Source organism: Pagrus pagrus (assembly GCF_965226575.1).
Source record: "Pagrus pagrus genome assembly, chromosome: 10".
NCBI lineage: Eukaryota > Metazoa > Chordata > Actinopteri > Spariformes > Sparidae > Pagrus > Pagrus pagrus.
The window spans coordinates 8,100,235-8,120,897 of record NC_140194.1 but is presented as its reverse complement, the minus strand read 5'-3'; the positions used below and the strand labels follow the sequence as shown (position 1 = coordinate 8,120,897).

Below are 20,663 nucleotides of genomic sequence, written 5' to 3'. Positions count from 1 at the left end.
GAGTTTCAGCTAGATCTACAATATCAAAAGCCGAGCCTTGCTTTCATTACGACTACTGCATTCATCAGTCATATGATTACATGATTTCTGACCTTCTTTCTCTTTTCATTACTTCTCTTTATCTGATGTTATCTCGCTCTCTCTCACACACACACACACACACACACACGAGACAAAAGTCACGCTAAGATTGTCTAAATTATTGATGCCAAACACTGCATTTCCATTGCCCCCGCCCCCCTTCATAATATCAATAATGGTAAACATGCCTGGTGCTGATAATTAAGATAACACACCATGTTAATTTGTACAAACTCTAAAAAGAAGACAAGGTTAGGAGGAGACAGCAAAAAAATATGTTTATTAAAAACATATCAGAAAAGTTCATTGAAAAATATGCATATATACAAATTAAGAGGAAGTCATGTGATAACATCCAGGGAGGCTACAGTTGCTTTAGATTTAGCCACCTGATGGAAAAGAAAGAAAGTCAAATTTAAAACTTAAATGACTCATAGATTAATCTACCATGTTTATCTTACCTACCGAGCCTCTACACTAGTTGGGGATGATGTTTTTTGAGAGTGTCGTAGAAGGCTGCTTTGACCATCCTCCCCCCTGAACAAAATGCCTTCCTGTAAAGCAGTCTCATTTTGTCCTGGCTTGTCGTTGCGGCTTCAATCTTTGAGTAGGTTTCAGGGTGGACCATGTCGCCAAGCTCATCTGCTATTGCCATAACCTCTGAGACTTTTTGAATTAAGGTTGCCATTTTGTCATCGACAAACTTTTCTGTTTGAAAAAAATTGACAACATGTACAGAAAGCGTCATTCAATTAATAATGTGACTCTTCATGAAATTCAATATCGTGCTCATTTGAGTTCTTTTTGATAACAGTACAGGTAAACTTAACAACATAGAATCTACATTATAAATCCAAACTATGGAGCATCAGTACGGTGACGAAAATACTCACCTTTTTCTTCATCAGTCATTTCTTTGGCAGGAAACTGGAATACATCCTGATGGATGAAAAAAACAAACATATTTTGTAATTTATCATATCGGTGCCATTGTACACTTTTTTCAGAATATTGTAATATAATAAACCACATGAATGTGACGCCCATTCCCTTCAAAATTATATACATTTCAATAAATTATACAAAGATTCATAAAATATAATCAAAGTTTAACAATATAGCCCTGATATTGCTCTTTACTCACTTTTTTTTTGTATCTCAAGTCTGACTGTACGTTTTATGACTTCTTAAACTCATCATATCATATCAATGAAACTACCAGATTAAATGAAGCTAGTTAATTTGTTGTCAGCTTCCTGTGAGGCAAACATATATTTGGCATACCTCTGCCTCTGAACTGTGAGCAATTGGAGTTCTCATGTCCACCTCATCGTTTGACATTGCCCGTTCTGAAAAAGAGAAAGAAGCGTCATATTTTGTTGTGGAAAGTAAGGAATGATTTAATAAGAATATAAACATGTGAAAATTATCCTTTTTTAGTTTGATTAAAGCAACATTATGGGACAATTTTACTTTAAAATAACAACTTTACAATCATTTTGATGGCACAATGACTTGTAATAGGGAGAATGGTGTCTGTCATTCCATCCTTATGCCAGTTCTTGCATTATACTATGATATTATAAGACAGGGGACAAACCTCTTAAAGTTGTTGACTCACTAGTTTTGATCATAATCATGTTGCTCATATATACAACAGTGCTGTATAAGTGATTGGCAATCCAAAACCTTTATGCATAATACTGCGTTAAAGTCACCTGACCCACAAACAGGAGGACTGAAGGATCTACCTGGTGCCTGGTGAGGAGGACGACGGAATGAAACGCTTGTTTCTGAACGTTGACTACTGGTTGGTGAGTCCTACGGTAACACAGGAAGAAAATGTGAATACATCAGAGAACAAAATAAATCATTAAGAAGTAAATCATTCAGAATAATTAGTGAGCAGCATATTTGATTTTCTGAAATGAAATGTGTGAGTTGTACCAGTCTATGTACGACTTGAGCGACCGCAACATGAATTTCCCTCTCGTGCTTTGAGAACACTTTCTCAGCGACGTTAAGGCACTCTGAAACAAAACCAAGTATTTTTTAAATACATTGTGTATATGCATGAGGTGTGCATATTACAATGAGCATGAATAAATAGTGGCTTCACAAAGAATGCAGGTATCATAAGTGTCATGCTCCTGTATAAAACGCTGGTCTGACAAATCACAATGTAGAGTGCAAAGAGCGAAAATAAAACTGGCATCCAAATTATTGAAAGCCCAACTGCCCCATTGTGGTTAAAGAATGATCGATTGTAACTTTGCTTTTCTCGACTGGAAAATAAATAAAAAATTGAGTGGTATATTTGGACGTATAATGGACGTAAAACACTATTTTCCATTGTCATTTAAGACAGTGGGGACATCAGCTAAATGGAAGTTTTAATCATTTAATCATCACGAATTATTCTACTTTTGGGGTCAAAACCTTTTTAAAAGGTAAATCGTTAATTTGGTGTCTGATTTATTTAACATTTCATCTATGTAAAAACATCCATTATTGTAGGAAAGAAGAAAAGCGTCAACATATCATTCCAAACTTTTGAATGGTACCGTGCACCTCCAACTACAAACTATTCTCATATGGCAGCACTGTGCATGTTCTGTAAATTACTATAACAAATACCTACCTTCAAACTTAGGCCTCTTGTCAGGATCCCCTTCCCAGCAGCTCTTCATGAGGTCAACCAGCTCTTTCAACCCCTCCACCTTCACCTGGTCAAGGTCTTCACATGGAGGTCTGTCTCCCTTAGGTATCCTCAGAGCCACACGATCGTACTCGGCTGCTACAGTGCATACAGTGATACAATGATGTCAAGCATCAAAACATACAAACACAACTGCGTGTGTGTACATATGTGCATAATGTGTATACAGTATCCAATTCACAATGTACCATTCTTAGTTTAGTTGAAAGATTATAAACTATGAGGAAAATAATAGAGGAGATCAAACAAACTGAAAATAATAGATGGTAGGATGTGATCACTGTGAATTATAAATTGGAGTGGTGAAAAAAAAGCTGGAGGATGGTGGGATAATAAAATCAACTATACATACTTGGATAGGGCTCTTTTCCAGTTACAATAGACCAGAGCAGGATACCATAGCTGATTAAGATAGAGAAAGAGATATGATTTAAAGTAAAATGTTAAGGTTTTTAATCATACAGTAGTATTTCTATCGATAATTATTCTTTTTATAATGTTACCTGTATCTATCAAAAGCACGGACAGGTTCGTATGAAGCCTTAAAAGCCTCGGGAGGCATGTACTTGTATGTGCCTCCGATCTCTCCTGTCTTTTCTCTGTTGCTGTTCACAGCACTGGTGGAAACCCTGGACAGACCAAAGTCTGCTAGCTACAGTGTAAGAGGGAAAAACATCACATGAGGCAAACAAAGAGATCAGTTGTATATATGAAAACATAAGGGTTTAGGTTACCTTGGCATTGAGGCTGTCATTCAGCAGTACATTGCTTGGCTTCAGGTCTTGGTGCATAAGCCCCACTGAATGGAGGAATTTCATGCCTAGAGCCACTTGATGGGCCAAGCGGAAGGCCAGGGGCCACGGCGGAGGGCCCGACAGGTCACTCAGCAGGGACTGAACAGACCCCCTTCTCATGAACTCCATCACTATTCCCTGTTGCATGGATCCTCTGCTGAGTGGGGAACATCCCTGATAAATTCCATAAACCCTCAGCACAAACTCACAGGGCACCTTTTCCATGAGATTGGCCTCTTCCCATAGTGCTTTTGGGCTAGAAAGACATAGGGGAGTGTTGAAAAGAGTGCAGAGAAAGCAGATGAGATAGAACTAATATTTAAGTTTGTATGGGTGAGCATGAAATAATCGTCTGAGCAGACATGTATGGTATATATTTACCTAACACCAGTTTTAAGTATTTTAATGGCCACATCAAACCCCCAGTCATTGTGCCTGGCCTTGTAGACATCACCAAATCCCCCAGAGCCGATTGAGTCCCACTTGTCTCCCAGGCTTTCATCACCAACACGCTCAGTCTTGTGGCTCAGCAGTGCCATCTCCTGTTAAACTGAGATAGAGAAACTGCCATCTCAATCATGGAAATAATCATAGAAAAAAAACTACAAAACATAAATAGTATAATAGTAGTGTGTTAATGACTGCTGAGATATCACTTTTTATACACAACATTGTGATTACTGCTTACGCTGTGGTTTTGTTTATACACCATCACTTGAGATTGTGTAAAACCTACTCATCAAGAGCAAACCTTAGGTTATGAAAACACTGACACACGTTTCCCACAACTTTTCCCTTAGGTTTTTTCATTCATATCTTGTTAACAAAGCATGCTTCCACTCACCATATGTCCTCGTGCAGTCCCTCACATAAAGATTAGTTCACACCCAAGCTGTGTCAAAACAAGACATTGAAAGTTGCGGTTTCCTGCCCCTGCCCTCTGGGTTTTAACTGAGGGAGGAGGAGTTTAAACACGGGTTGGGCAACATCTGAACAGGTTTTTTTTGAGCCACAGGCGATGTGTATTGACAGACTGGGACTCATTTTATGTTGGCATTGCAAGAAATTAAGGGATAAGGTAAATGTCAATAAGGTAAAGCTGAATTAAAGTGCTTTTACCCACAAAGTTAGACTACAATTTCATGCCACTGCCTCTGTTTTTTGCATGCACTGTGAGAGGAAGTCAGGAGAGGTAAATAGCTTTGCTTAGATATTTCAGATATGGCAGACTCAGTCAAGACTTGTTGTGTTTATGTGGGTGTGGACTATAGAAAAAAAAGTTTTGCTGAAGTTGCTTGACTCTCTATAAATGTATCTTTATCTACCTTACCGGGGAAGCTACACTTCAGGGACGTGAACAATTGCTCTGACTGTAAAAAAAAAAACTTAGTTCATTAATAAGAGATTTTTTGAGTTTTGAGTAAGACAAACTACGACGAAGTATTAGGGCCATACTAAGAGGAAAAATAAATAAATTAATTAATTAATACAATTTTGGAAATTACGAGAATAAAGTCGTAATATTACCAGAATAATGTAATAATAATACAAGAAAAAAAAGTAGTAGCCTTGCAGTCGACCACTACCAGACAGCTCCTCTTCCACAGAAGAAGCAATTTCTTCCAAGTCCGTGTGGTTCTTTCTTCGAAATAGAGACAGTCGTTTGCACAATCGTTTCAAAGTCCTGATACTGGTAATAAGTTGATGCTGATGTGGCAAAAGAGAAAGTATTTCCTTAGTTGTGAAACCGATACCAAAGTACAACTTCACAAGATGCTCAACATTCCTCATTGTAAGGCAGGAGTCAGAAGGGGGAGACTTCTCCTTCCTGCAAGACAAGAAAGAGCAGTCTCTGATACTCCCCCCCCCCGAAACACAAGAAACCTCTTGCCTTGGGTGGGGGGGGAGAGCAGCATCTGATACTGTTCGACCCCCCACCCTCCCGCCTGCAAGCAGTCTCCCCCCTGTGCCAAATTTAGAAATGTTGACCATTCCCATAAAATTACTACTTTTTTCTTGTAATATTATGACTTTATTCTCGTGATTTCCAAAAAAAAAAATGTTTTAATTTCTCTTCTCTCCGTCGTAACAAACAAACCTCTAATCACAAGATTATAATTTTCAGGCAAACTTTAATGAAGCACATATCCATAGTCCAGATTTCAAAATCCAAAATGAAAACAACAAAAGGCAAGCAAAGGAAAGTCCAAGGAAAAAAAGAGAAATACAAACTGAATACAAACTACAAGCCACGGCGAGCAAAACAGGAACAAAGAGGATACTCAAGGACCGGGGAACAGGTACAGGAACACAAAAGAAGGAGGACACACAGAGTGAGGGTTAAACACAGGCTTTAATTCACAGGAATGATCAACAAATGAATCACAGGTGCAGGAAGACTCTGTAGTGGGTGCAGTGCCGGCCCAAGCCTTTTGGGGGCCCTAAGCAAATTTGATTTGGGGCCCCCCTCCCTCCACCGCGGAGTCACCTTTGCTTGACAATTATTGACACAAATGTCACACTATAATGTTACATTATAAATTGTATTAATATTGTGACAAATTATGAACTACTGTCCCCCTGGGCACAGATGCATAAGGACCCCCCCTACCTTATTTGTACAAAAGTGGGAATCATCTTGTCTTTAATTATTCATTCATTCATTCATTTATGTCACTTGTTTAATGTATTTAATATGTAAAAAAAGAAAAAAAAAATCCAAAATTTTTTCAGCTGCTTACTTCGCTTATGCGTCAGGCTGGCCCTGAGCAGGTGACTAAAACTGCCCAGAACAATGGTACCCATCTACCAGGCATCAGTGATATGGGTGAGGTGAGATGTCTGCATAGAGCCCAGTGGTAGAAGACGTCCCCTACCCCAGCCACTGTTTGTTCAACCTGCTGCCATCTGGCAAAAGATACAGGAGTATCTGAGCAGCTTCATTCCTCAGACTGAGACTCCTCAATTCATCCTCCACACTCCACTGTATGAAAAAGTTTGTTTTGCTTTCGTACAATGTAGCATAAAGGGACTTACACTCAGTTTCGTTTTGAAACTCCGGTGTTGTAAAATGATAAATAAGTTAACCTTGAACCTGGAACCGTGAACCTTGAAAACACATGTACACAAACGAGTTTCAGCTAGATCTAGAATATCAAAAGCTGAGCCTTGCTTTCATTACGACTACTGCATTCATCAGTCATATGATTACATGATTTCTGACCTTCTTTCTCTTTTCATTACTTCTCTTTATCTGATGTTATCTCGCTCTCTCTCACACACACACACACACACACACACACACACGAGACAAAAGTCACGCTAAGATTGTCTAAATTATTGATGCCAAACACTGCATTTCCATTGCCCCCGCCCCCCTTCATAATATCAATAATGGTAAACATGCCTGGTGCTGATAATTAAGATAACACACCATGTTAATTTGTACAAACTCTAAAAAGAAGACAAGGTTAGGAGGAGACAGCAAAAAAATATGTTTATTAAAAACATATCAGAAACGTTCATTGAAAAATATGCATATATACAAATTAAGAGGAAGTCATGTGATAACATCCTGGGAGGCTACAGTTGCTTTAGATTTAGCCACCTGATGGAAAAGAAAGAAAGTAAAATTTAAAACTTAAATGACTCATAGATTAATCTACCATTATCTTACCTACCGAGCCTCTACACTAGTTGGGGATGATGTTTTTTGAGAGTGTCGTAGAAGGCTGCTTTGACCATCCTCCCCCCTGAACAAAATGCCTTCCTGTAAAGCAGTCTCATTTTGTCCTGGCTTGTCGTTGCGGCTTCAATCTTTGAGTAGGTTTCAGGGTGGACCATGTCGCCAAGCTCATCTGCTATTGCCATAACCTCAGAGACTTTTTGAATTAAGGTTGCCATTTTGTCATCGACAAACTTTTCTGTTTGAAAAAAATTGACAACATGTACAGAAAGCGTCATTCAATTAATAATGTGACTCTTCATGAAATTCAATATCGTGCTCATTTGAGTTCTTTTTGATAACAGTACAGGTAAACTTAACAACATAGAATCTACATTATAAATCCAAACTATGGAGCATCAGTACGGTGACGAAAATACTCACCTTTTTCTTCATCAGTCATTTCTTTAGCAGGAAACTGGAATACATCCTGATGGATGAAAAAAAAAAACATATTTTGTAATTTATCATATCGGTGCTATTGTACACTTTTTTCAGAATATTGTAATATAATAAACCACATGAATGTGACGCCCATTCCCTTCAAAATTATATGCATTTCAATAAATTATACAAAGATTCATAAAATATAATTAAAATGTAACAATATAGCCCTGATATTGCTCTTTGCTCACTTTTTTTTTGTATCTCAAGTCTGACTGTACGTTTTATGACTTCTTAAACTCATCATATCATATCAATGAAACTACCAGATTAAATGAAGCTAGTTAATTTGTTGTCAGCTTCCTGTGAGGCAAACATATATTTGGCATACCTCTGCCTCTGAACTGTGAGCAATTGGAGTTCTCATGTCCACCTCATCGTTTGACATTGCCCGTTCTGAAAAAGAGAAAGAAGCGTCATGTTTTGTTGTGGAAAGTAAGGAATCATTTAATAAGAATATAAACATGTGAAAATTATCCTTTTTTAGTTTGATTAAAGCAACATTATGGGACAATTTTACTTTAAAATAACAACTTTACAATCATTTTGATGGCACAATGACTTGTAATAGGGAGAATGGTGTCTGTCATTCCATCCTTATGCCAGTTCTTGCATTATACTATGATATTATAAGACAGGGGACAAACCTCTTAAAGTTGTTGACTCACTAGTTTTGATCATAATCATGTTGCTCATATTTACAACAGTGCTGTATAAGTGATTGGCAATCCAAAACCTTTATGCATAATACTGCGTTAAAGTCACCTGACCCACAAACAGGAGGACTGAAGGATCTACCTGGTGCCTGGTGAGGAGGACGACGGAATGAAACGCTTGTTTCTGAACGTTGACTACTGGTTGGTGAGTCCTACGGTAACACAGGAAGAAAATGTGAATACATCAGAGAACAAAATAAATCATTAAGAAGTAAATCATTCAGAATAATTAGTGAGCAGCATATTTGATTTTCTGAAATGAAATGTGTGAGTTGTACCAGTCTATGTACGACTTGAGCGACCGCAACATGAATTTCCCTCTCGTGCTTTGAGAACACTTTCTCAGCGACGTTAAGGCACTCTGAAACAAAACCAAGTATTTTTTAAATACATTGTGTATATGCATGAGGTGTGCATATTACAATGAGCATGAATAAATAGTGGCTTCACAAAGAATGCAGGTGTCATAAGTGTCATGCTCCTGTATAAAACGCTGGTCTGACAAATCACAATGTAGAGTGCAAAGAGCGAAAATAAAACTGGCATCCAAATTATTGAAAGCCCAACTGCCCCATTGTGGTTAAAGAATGATCGATTGTAACTTTGCTTTTCTCGACTGGAAAATAAATTAAAAATTGAATGGTATATTTGGACGTATAATGGACGTAAAACACTATTTTCCATTGTCATTTAAGACAGTGGGGACATCAGCTAAATGGAAGTTTTAATCATTTAATCATCACGAATTATTCTACTTTTGGGGTCAAAACCTTTTTAAAAGGTAAATCGTTAATTTGGTGTCTGATTTATTTAACATTTCATCTATGTAAAAACATCCATTATTGTAGGAAAGAAGAAAAGCGTCAACATATCATTCCAAACTTTTGAATGGTACCGTGCACCTCCAACTACAAACTATTCTCATATGGCAGCACTGTGCATGTTCTGTAAATTACTATAACAAATACCTACCTTCAAACTTAGGCCTCTTGTCAGGATCCCCTTCCCAGCAGCTCTTCATGAGGTCAACCAGCTCTTTCAACCCCTCCACCTTCACCTGGTCAAGGTCTTCACATGGAGGTCTGTCTCCCTTAGGTATCCTCAGAGCCACACGATTGTACTCGGCCGCTACAGTGCATACAGTGATACAATGATGTCAAGCATCAAAACATACAAACACAACTGCGTGTGTGTACATATGTGCATAATGTGTATACAGTATCCAATTCACAATGTACCATTCTTAGTTTAGTTGAAAGATTATAAACCATGAGGAAAATAATAGAGGAGATCAAACAAACTGAAAATAATAGATGGTAGGATGTGATCACTGTGAATTATAAATTGGAGTGGTGAAAAAAAAGCTGGAGGATGGTGGGATAATAAAATCAACTATACATACTTGGATAGGGCTCTTTTCCAGTTACAATAGACCAGAGCAGGATACCATAGCTGATTAAGATAGAGAAAGAGATATGATTTAAAGTAAAATGTTAAGGTTTTTAATCATACAGTAGTATTTCTATCGATAATTATTCTTTTTATAATGTTACCTGTATCTATCAAAAGCACGGACAGGTTCGTATGAAGCCTTAAAAGCCTCGGGAGGCATGTACTTGTATGTGCCTCCGATCTCTCCTGTCTTTTCTCTGTTGCTGTTCACAGCACTGGTGGAAACCCTGGACAGACCAAAGTCTGCTAGCTACAGTGTAAGAGGGAAAAAAACATCACATGAGGCAAACAAAGAGATCAGTTGTATATATGAAAACACAAGAGTTTAGGTTACCTTGGCGTTGAGGCTGTCATTCAGCAGTACATTGCTTGGCTTCAGGTCTTGGTGCATAAGCCCCACTGAATGGAGGAATTTCATGCCTAGAGCCACTTGATGGGCCAAGCGGAAGGCCAGGGGCCACGGCGGAGGGCCCGACAGGTCACTCAGCAGGGACTGAACAGACCCCCTTCTCATGAACTCCATCACTATTCCCTGTTGCATGGATCCTCTGCTGAGTGGGGAACATCCCTGATAAATTCCATAAACCCTCAGCACAAACTCACAGGGCACCTTTTCCATGAGATTGGCCTCTTCCCATAGTGCTTTTGGGCTAGAAAGACATAGGGGAGTGTTGAAAAGAGTGCAGAGAAAGCAGATGAGATAGAACTAATATTTAAGTTTGTATGGGTGAGCATGAAATAATCGTCTGAGCAGATATGTATGGTATATATTTACCTAACACCAGTTTTAAGTATCTTAATGGCCACATAAACCCCTCGGCCTTTGTGCCTGGCCTTGTAGACATCACCAAATCCCCCAGAGCCAACTCGCACCCACTCGTCCTCCAAGCTTTCATCACCAACACGCTCAGTCTTGTGGCTCAGCAGTGCCATCTCCTGTTAAACTGAGATAGAGAAACTGCCATCTCAATCATGGAAATAATCATAGAAAAAAAACTACAAAACATAAATAGTATAGTAGTAGTGTGTTAATGACTGCTGAGATATCACTTTTTATACACTACATTGTGATTACTGCTTATGCTGTGGTTTTGTTTATACACCATCACTTGAGATTGTGTAAAACCTACTCATCAAGAGCAAACCTTAGGTTATGAAAACACTGACACACGTTTCCCACAACTTTTCCCTTAGGTTTTTTCATTCATATCTTGTTAACAAAGCATGCTTCCACTCACCTTATGTCCTCGTGCAGTCCCTCACATAAAGATTAGTTCACACCAAAGCTGTGTCAAAACAAGACGTTGAAAGTTGCAGTTTCCTGCCCCTGCCCTCTGGGTTTTAACTGAGGGAGGAGGAGTTTAAACACGGGTTGGGCAACATTTGAACAGGAGCCACAGGCGATGTGTATTGACAGACTGGGACTCATTTTATGTTGGCATTGCAGGAAATTAAGGGATAAGGTAAATGTCAATAAGGTAAAGCTGAATTAAAGTGCTTTTACCCACAAAGTTAGACTACAATTTCATGCCACTGCCTCTGTTTTTTGCATGCACTGTGAGAGGAAGTCAGGAGAGGTAAATAGCTTTGCTTAGATATTTCAGATATGGCAGACTCAGTCAAGACTTGTTGTGTTTATGCGGGTGTGGACTATAGAAAAACAAGTTTTGCTGAAGTTGCTTGACTGTCTATAAATGTATCTTTATCTACCTTACCGGGGAAGCTACACTTCAGGGAAGTGAACAATTGCTCTGAATGTAAAAAAAAAAAACTTAGTTCATTAATAAGAGATTTTTTGAGTTTTGAAATATTATGACTTTATTCTCTAAAAATAAATAAATAAATAAATTCTCTTCTCTCCATCATAACAAACAAACCTCTAATCATAACATCATAATTATCAAGCAAACTTTAATGAAGCACATATCCATAGTCCAAATTTCAAAATCCAAAATGAAAACAACAAAAGGCAAGCAAAGGAAAAAACTAAAGAGAAATACAAACTGAAGACAAACTACAAGCCACAGCGAGCAAAACGGGAACAAAGAGGATACTCAAGGACCGGGGAACAGGTACAGGAACACAAAAGATGGAGGACACACAGAGTGACGGTTAAACACAGGCTTTAATTCACAGGAATGATTAACAAATGAATCACAGGTGCAGGAAGACTCTGTAGTGGGTGCAGTGCCGGCCCAAGCCTTTTGGGGGCCCTAAGCAGAATTTGATTAGGGGCCCCCCTCCCACCACCGCGGAGTCACCTGTGCTTGACAATTATTGACACAAATGTCACACTACAATGTTACATTATAAATTGTATTAATACAGTGACGAATTATGAACTACTGCATAAAGGGACTTACACTCAGTTTCATTTTGAAACTCTGGTGTGATAATTAAATGATAAATAAGTTAACCTTGGACCTAGAACCTTGAACCTTGAAAACACATGTACACGAACGAGTTTCAGCTAGATCTTAGTCAGCAGGTTCGTTTTAAGAAACCATTAAACATGTTATATTATTGTTCAAGTTTAATTATTTAATTTTTATGGTAAACATATAAAGAGTTTACACGTTTCAACATAATGCTGTGATTATGTACCGAACTGTACAACCACCTATAGAAACAAGTATGTAAATTTGCTCACATTGGAGATAATTATATTAACGTTTTCACAATATTAAAAGCTGAGCCTTGCTTTCATTACGACTACTGCAATCATCAGTCGTATGATTACATGATTTCTGACCTTCTTTCTCTTTTTCATTACTTCTCTTTATCTGATGTTCTCTCTCTCTCACACACACACACACACATGCACACACACACACACACACGAGACAAAAGCCACGCTAAGACTGTCTAAATTATTGATGCCAAACACTGCTCTAAAGAAATCACAGTCTGCAGCACAGGTGTCTCCTAACATGACAGCTACCATGGATCTAAATCATGTATGTGCACAATCACACATGCACACGTGCCTCATTGAGCTGTATTTACCCACATCCCATGCTGCCTCGCTGTTTCAGCCGGCATCGATAGGCGCGGTCTGCTCTCGCTCGCTGCATTTCCATTGCTATCTCCCCTCCCTCTTCTCCACCCACCTTCATTTACGCTCAGCACGGTGTGGACCTCTCTCACCAGTGGCTGCTCCCTCCACTCCATCTCTCTCCTCCTGGCTGCCTTTTACCTCATCCTCTGTCTTTTGGAAAACTGTCTGCTACTCTCTCCCTTATTTGTTTCCTTCTCATGCTGATGATCTATGAGGCAGGGGATTAGCCTAAAGGGGATCTCTCTGCGCTGGATCTCTGAGTGGTGAGGTGAGGTGAGCGCCTGTCTTCCCCATCACAGGGGAGGGAGTGCTTGAGACTGGGAAGCATCAGTGATGCAGGTTACGCCCTCTGGAGCAGCGACAGGACAGCACCAGGAGGAAGACTAAAAAAACCCAACGTGCTCGACTGGATGTGCTTTGTGTAGTGAGGAGAGGAGAGTGAAAAAGAGGAGGCAGAAGGCAGCAACAGAGGGAGGGGAGCATTTAGCAAGAGGCGCCCGAGTCACAGGGGTTTGGGGGAGGTAGGCGTGGGGTCTGCGGGGAGTGTTTTAAAAGTGAAAGGAGGAGTGAGGGAGGGGGGGATCTGCTCTGCTCTCAGATCAAAGAACTGGAAGAAGGAGGGCTGTTTTGCGCTCAGTCTGAAGAGTCGCAGAGAGACTGGGGAGTCACAGGCTCTCCAGGGACTGTGGCTTTACAATCAGACACCAAAGGCTGTCTGCAGCACTGACTGAGAAACAGAGGTGGTTAAGGACACAGAGTGGGAGGGCCAGTCAGAGGGCTTCATCTGGACAGAGGTGAGCTTGCTCCCTGAGTGAAGACTCAGAAAAAGAGGATCAAACAAGAGGATAACGAAGAGAGTCCGCAGACGTTCCATCTTCACAAGAATCTATAGGATCCCATCATGGCTGTCCAACTCATGCCTGAATCAGCCGTGTGTTTGCTCATGGTGAGTCTCGGAGGGGTATAGTATTTCCGCCGCTGTCTACTGTCTGTCTTTGTTTCTTTCTTTCTCTGCTGTGGCTCCTCTCTCATCACTCTCTCCACATGGCAAATGCCACTATAGCAGGAGGTGAACTGTCATCTCATTAGAAGAGATGTTGCTTGTTTGCTCCTCCCCTTTACTACACGTCTAAAATCCTAAAAACATAACTTCCTAGCGGGGCTCAGGAGCTGCTTTCCAAACTAAAGTAACGTGTGTCTTTTGCTCCTGCCTCAGGAAACTCTCGCTTTTGTCTAACTCGTCCACGTGTTCAACTGCTGCAGTGGTCAAGTGTGGGAGAAATCCCTCACAGGCTATTGCAGGCATCTGGGATGCGGTGTTGAACATGGAGGCTTGTGCATGCTGGAGACAGATGTCATTTAATAAATCTTATTATATGAGAGTGAGCAACATGACATGTGTGTCTGCAGCGCATGATGTGCGTAAGTTGCTGAAGGGATATGTTCTGTGTTTGTGTGCGTGTGTGTGAAAGAGAGATCAGCGTGCAGTCATTTCCCATCCTCAAGACTGAATCAATTCAATTACACATTACAGAGAAAACAGTTTTTGCAGCCTGTGGCAGTGCATTGTGGGATCTTGTTAGTGTAGAATCCAGTCTCTCACTGACATGTACCAGATTGGCTTGGCTTGGCTTGGCCTGGTTCAGATCTGACCATAGAGAGTGATGACATAGAACAAGCAAACACGCTCGAATCCATTGAACTCCCCTCTGTCCAGCCGCACAGTGAAACAATCGCAGTGTGGCTTTGCTGCATGTGTAGAATACAGATAAGGCAAGGACCCCTCTCATGATAAGCTTCAATGAATTGAAGGTACGCGCCGTACAACAGGGTGACTTTGTATAGGAGAGCCTGTTCTGCTCATTCTCATTCTATAGTGTTGGCATTCTGCAGTCCCAGGGGGAGTCATGCATCGCCGCACTACCTGCTATCTCCACCTGTCACGGCTGTCTGTTACTATGGCGATAGGCCATGCACCCCACTCGAGGGAGAGGCAGCAGTAAAAGGAGTAGGGTGGGAGAAGAGTGCGTGAGATGATGGACAGGGCAGAGGGAGAAAGGTGAAAAAGGAAGTGTGAGTGATGAGGGCAGGAATAGAAGGTGAAGCAGTCAATCAGAGAAGGAGGTGGAAGTGAAAGTGGGCTTTTATTTCCACAGAAAGTGGGACACAGCAACAAATATTGGATTGTTAGGATTGTTTCCACCAGAATAGACCCGTCCTTGAAGGATTTTTTTCAAGAAGAATGGGTTCATCTGCAGAGCATTGCCTCGTGTAACGCTGGGAGACAGTTGGTGTCCCGTGACTCCATTTTATACTGCATATGCCTTGCAAATAGCATTAGCACGGTGGGCGTTCTCTTACAAGTGCTCTCACTGTCGTGGCTGTCATAGCCCTCGATGTCACCCCAGAGTTTTTTTCTGTCACGGCAAAACTGGCTTACTGTCACAACTTTTAACTCTCACTGTTTCATTTGTGATTATAGCCCCGACACGTCTACAATTTCCTCACCATCCTGAGCCACACTTTGCCAGTTGGCAATGAGCGGCGCACTCCAACATGGAGGGCACTACTGGGTCTTTTGGTGTTTTCTTTGGCAGAGATTTTATTTACAGCTCTCGAGCTCGCCGAGGCTGAGGAACAACACCAATTAAATCCGCTCCGTGTTGACTTTCCCTTTAAATACACACGCTGGACAAGATTGACATCGGATAACTAATTTCAGAGCTCAGTGATTTGTTCACAAAATCCATCTGGCATTTGTATTCACGCTGACATGTTCAGAGCTGGAACCTATCTTAATTATTAATGGGGGGTTTATGTGTGTGTCTGTGTGTGTGAGCCAAGATTAATATTGATCATGCTTCCTGCCTCTGTGTGTATTAATATTTCAGGTGAATAAGTGATTATCTAATTACGATAGCTGCTTTATTAGGCATAATTCACACAGCACAACAAATGACCCATGTCAAACATAAGATAGATAGATAGATAGATAGATAGATAGATAGATAGATAGATAGATAGCACAAACAAGAAAAAAATACGTTTCCTTATTTTCTGCCATGTGGCTGACACAAATAAATAAATGCAGGAAATTGTGTTTTAGTTCTCCTCTGGGCTTTACTGGTCTGGGACTAATGTGATTGGCTCAGACTTACACTGGCTCAGCAATAAAAACCGAACGGTCTCATGTCTGTCATAGAGACTGGGCCAAGAGGGAGAGAGACCATTGTATGAGAATTATGACTGGTATCCTAATATTGTTATGAATGGGTTAGATCAATTTAATTCTGTGACTGGGAGGCGAAATTGATAAATGAGTCTCAGGGGAATTACTCTCTTTCATAAAAAATGCTATAAAAATCCACAGATGATGAATTAATTAAATACGAGCACATCTGATGTATGAAGAACATGCCGTAGGTAAGGCTCTCTCCCCCTGCCTAGTTTGATGGGTTTCGGTTTTAGCGAGGGATGAAGAAGATCAATAACAAGTCTGTCTCCAGCTAAGACACACAGAGACGTGCTGTCATCTGATATTGGCGCAGATCACAAACTAGATGACCTCAATGGGGCATGCAATACCTTTACTGCCGAGATCTCTATCATGGGGGATTTGACAGCTTTATCCTCCTCTCAAACTGGAATGTATGGCCACTGCGCCAGAGCGAAATCTCTTTTGGTTCAAACTAATGCGTGTGCTCTTGATTGCAGGGTTCCTTTTGTACTTTAAATCAAAACTGGAGCAGCTAAAGTCTTCGCCACTGCGCTCATCCCTGAGCTGATTAGCTCCGCTCTGGAGAGCTCTTGAGGAGAGCGGCTCTTAGATATCTTCAAGATGGATGTACCCCGTGGGGTAACCTGAAGTACAAAATTAAATTCAAACAAAGCCAAATTAAACATGCCTTGAATCTGCCTATATGCCTTTTGATGAGCATGGGAGGTAAATAACAGCAATGATTAAAGACTAAATCCCACAACATCTCACAGGCTCCAGTCATGAGGTTTAGTTTTCTGATGCAGCTAATCCAGGATTTATTATAACTTCAACACATTCTGATAAAGAGTCACATGGAATAATAATTAGAGCGAGGAATGAGGCTGTCAACAAAAAAAAAAAAAAAAAAAAAATGGGAACACATTTTATCTCAATGTTCTGCTCTGGCTCATCGTGTTTCCTTTTTTGCAGATCTATGGTTCTTGTCAGAGTGGTTGCCTCTTTCCGAATGCAGACAGGGGCAGTTGATCAATATGCATTTTGCTATCTGTTACACCGGGACCCTGCAAATCCAGCTGAGAGAAACCAGGGCAAGTTGGTATCTTGACACACACAGAAGCTAAGTGGATTATCCTCATATTGCTGGAGGGTTCTGCTCTGCATACAGCAGCTCAAAGCTTCACTGTTCCTCAGCGATACAGCAGCATATACATGTAGACTTCCTCTTTCTGTTTCCTGCATGGAAAAAGCTCTAATGGTGTGTTGGTAGATGACATCATCACACACCTGCCAAAACAATTACCACGTGTATGAAAGCTGCGAGTGTGTGGCTTGCACTTTGCCCCGGTGTGAAGTCACGTCTATAACTGATAACGGAGGTGTTATTTGCATCCAACTACACAGACAGAGAGGCAACCCAAAAACAAAGACCTCGCGCTGCCCTTTATGTTGGCGTCCATGTCTCTTCATTACTGTCCCTCATTCAATTATCCCGTCACTGAGCACGGAGACCAGATGACTCAGTGTGATCAAGCCAGAGAGGATTCATTCGGCGGTAATCAAATCACCGCCCTATGACGTGATGTACTGAGTGTGTGTGTTACTTAATTGCGGTGTGCCTTAGCTCGTGTCAATATGCGTGCGCTTATCCTTAAAAACTTGTAGTCAAGATAACAAAACATGAGTTACGATCAGTGTTTGATGCTTATTTTTGTGTTTTCCATCCCTGATCTGATGCGTGCCACGATAGCAGCCAGTGTACAAATGGAGGAGGGCTGAACAGTATGGGGGAGGGTGAGCGGAATGACATCATACTGAGATAATTGATTACTGCCCTGTAACAATGGCAGAGGAAGAGAAGCAGATAACATTTTGCGTAAGTGTGTGTGTGTGTGTGTGTGTGTGTGTCTGTACATAGATGTGGAGGGGAGTATTTGATGCTTTTGGTGCATCTGGTTGGAGCGAGTAAAGTAATTCAGTAATTCACGTCCCATGATCTGTCGGTTACACCGTCAACATGTCACGTTGAACTCAGCCCACAATCTTGTTATAAAAAACCCAAACAGAACACATGTATCTTCACATCACAACCAGAGCTGAAGGTAATCTCGTGGTTCTCCTGCTGAACCAGTCTCAACCCTGCAATGATTCCTACCTCTTAGCGGTGATTAGTATGAATGAGAAGCACACTGGCACAGATGGCATTTCATTACCGCTATTTTTTTTGACTGATGTCTCACTATCTGCCACTTAATGTTCTTGTCACGTCACAGAGCTTCTCCTCCTGCCCACTTCCCTTTTTGCGTATTTGTACAGTGCTAGGTTCTCTATAATAAATAAATAAACAAAATTAAAATAATAATTTTCCAGTTGTTCATTTCCATAAAGCTGCAGTCTGACTGCAGAACAGTCATGCTTGAGTGATGTTAGGAACCCGTTCTGCTGATGTCAGCTAACTAACACTCTGTACTTGCTGCAGGGGGAAAGAAACACTTTTACTGTGCAACAGAGAAAGGAAGGCTGAAAATGCTAAGCGTGTGCATCCTGCTCGGCATCCAACCGGACACAAAACAGACAAACTGACAAAGAGATAGGGGGCAAGACAGGAATTGAATACACAGGAGGCTTATCAGGTACAGGTGAAACTAATCAGGAAATCACAAGGGAGGGAAAACAAGAGAAAGACAGGAAGTTACACAACATGACACAACCTTACAAAATTAAACAGGTAACAATAACTAAACTGAAAACCCAAACCATGACATGTGTGTTTGTACATTGGGACTTGATTTTTGTACTTTATCCAATATGTGAAGCACTTTGTAACTGTGTGTTTTATAAAGTGCTATTAAAAATGAAGTTATGTTATTATTATTATTATTATTAGTAGTAGTAGTAGTAGTAGTAGTAGTATTGCTATTGTTATTATTATTATTATTATTATTAGTAGTAGTAGTAGTAGTAGTGGTAGTAGCAGTATTGCATATCTTGTCAAGCTTGTTGTGTTCAACCTGCTGTCTACGATAATGAAATTGACTTTGTGTGACAAATATGAATGTTAATAGGTTGGTTTGTTTGAGCCGGTAATATCATTTGCATCCTTAAAAAGCTTCAGGGTTAAGGCATCATTAATTATTTAGGCTACTTATTGGGTCAATATTTTCAAAAACAGAATTACTGCGAGAGGGTTAGACCATCAAATGGCAAATCACAGTTAATGTCTTTAATCCCTCTATTATAATTCATCAGAAGTTGATGCACATTCTTGTATTTTTTCCAACAAGGTATCTTAATTTAAAGGTGTTATTTAGTCAGACTTAGCTTTTCCTACGTGGCAAAATAAATTCTGTTCCCATCTCAATAAACAATTTTGTCCCTGAATTGTCAGTTCCTCATCTGATTAATCAGAAGCATGTCATCGTGTAAAAATTGCAATATTTACAAATGGGAGAGTTCAAAGTTCAAAAATCGCTCCGTTGTCTTCGTAGGGCAAAAATATGCAGTGGCGCGAAAAGTAACCACACATATTAAGATCAAATTGTGGTTCTTTCTTTTCAAAATATCCTGTTGTCAATTGATGTTGTATACTTCCATATTATAAAAAAGGCCTGAAAGTCTAAATTATATTTGTCAGCCTCAAACAAAGCAGACCTGGGAGAAAGGTTTTTCATTACCTTCCACCAGGGGGCGGAAGAGCAACCAGCCCGGGCTGTTAACGCCTACAGCCGTTACTTAAGTTAAAGCAACCATGTTAGCGAACAACCGGCAGAAATGGAGCACCAGTATTGTCCTGAAGGAGTGGTGTTTCTTGCCAATGGAAAAATGTAAGTCTGATATTTATTCTTCTTTCCGCTCTGGTTTGGTCTCCTTCAACTCCTGAGAAAAATGTTTGTGTCTTTAGCTCGCTGTGTGCTCAACTTTCTTTACCAGCTAACGTTAGCTACCGCTAGCTAGCAGCTAACTTTGTGTGCTGCTGGGCAGGTTAGCATTGAGTGCTTTTATTTGGGCTTGTCTGTCACAGACAGCTGCTTCCTCCTGCTGCTGCTGCGGTTGGAAACGGGGTCAATGAGAGAATTTATGCTGAACCATACACTAGCTAAATGTGCAGACTTTTGATATAAAGACGATGCAATGAGCTTAAACAGGTAAAAACCAGAGTCAGAGAGATGCAGAGATGGTGATAACCCTTGAGGTGTCCTTGTTTCTGTCATTACATGTTGTTATTTTCATGTCATGATGAAAACTATTATTGCATCTTTATGTTGTTATGTGGATGTCCTTACGTAATTAGCTGCTTCAAGGTTGAATGTAAAACCATTTGCTGAGTCCACAAAGTCATGGGCACAGCTCAGGTTTGATATTGACCGCAGCTTTGATTCTCTGGTGTCTACTTCTGAAAGCTGTCCATGATCAGAGTATTGATCGGCCTGTCTTAGATCAAAGGGGCATGATCAAGAC

General features: G+C 40.4%; 3 protein-coding genes across 6 annotated transcripts in view; 1 reads left to right on the top strand and 2 right to left on the bottom strand.

Moving 5' to 3' along the window:
* Positions 1-333: 333 nt before the first annotated feature.
* Positions 334-4,524, bottom strand: LOC311264401 (receptor-interacting serine/threonine-protein kinase 3-like). Its single transcript, XM_084365239.1, has 12 exons — positions 4,439-4,524; positions 3,976-4,144; positions 3,535-3,850; positions 3,304-3,452; positions 3,153-3,202; positions 2,723-2,878; positions 2,029-2,111; positions 1,833-1,902; positions 1,366-1,430; positions 975-1,020; positions 547-789; positions 334-470 (listed from the first exon to the last, which is right to left on the bottom strand). The coding sequence occupies exons 2-11, from the start codon at positions 4,131-4,133 to the stop codon at positions 554-556; spliced, it is 1,329 nt and encodes a 442-aa protein (XP_084221365.1). The 5' UTR covers positions 4,134-4,144; positions 4,439-4,524; the 3' UTR covers positions 334-470; positions 547-553.
* A 2,549-nt stretch (positions 4,525-7,073) lies between these two features.
* On the bottom strand, positions 7,074-11,282 carry LOC311263469 (receptor-interacting serine/threonine-protein kinase 3-like). 2 transcript variants are annotated; one of them, XM_084363545.1, is made up of 12 exons: positions 11,169-11,282; positions 10,706-10,874; positions 10,265-10,580; positions 10,032-10,180; positions 9,881-9,930; positions 9,451-9,606; positions 8,757-8,839; positions 8,561-8,630; positions 8,094-8,158; positions 7,703-7,748; positions 7,275-7,517; positions 7,074-7,201 (listed from the first exon to the last, which is right to left on the bottom strand). In XM_084363545.1, the coding sequence occupies exons 2-11, from the start codon at positions 10,861-10,863 to the stop codon at positions 7,282-7,284; spliced, it is 1,329 nt and encodes a 442-aa protein (XP_084219671.1). In that variant the 5' UTR covers positions 10,864-10,874; positions 11,169-11,282; the 3' UTR covers positions 7,074-7,201; positions 7,275-7,281. The 2 variants fall into 2 exon arrangements, with proteins under 2 accessions (XP_084219671.1, XP_084219670.1); XM_084363544.1 differs by having other exon boundaries at positions 7,074-7,517.
* Positions 11,283-13,586: 2,304 nt separating this feature from the next.
* The window catches only part of frmd4a (FERM domain containing 4A), a 106,622-nt gene continuing 99,545 nt past the window's right edge, over positions 13,587-20,663 (top strand). Inside the window, exon 1 of one of the 3 annotated variants that reach the window (XM_084363656.1) lies at positions 13,587-13,934. In XM_084363656.1, the coding sequence (XP_084219782.1) occupies positions 13,890-13,934 (45 nt within the window). In that variant the 5' untranslated portion in view covers positions 13,587-13,889. Of the gene's footprint in view, positions 13,935-19,960; positions 20,030-20,663 lie in introns of those variants that run through there. The other 2 variants (XM_084363658.1, XM_084363660.1) reach the window with 2 other exon arrangements.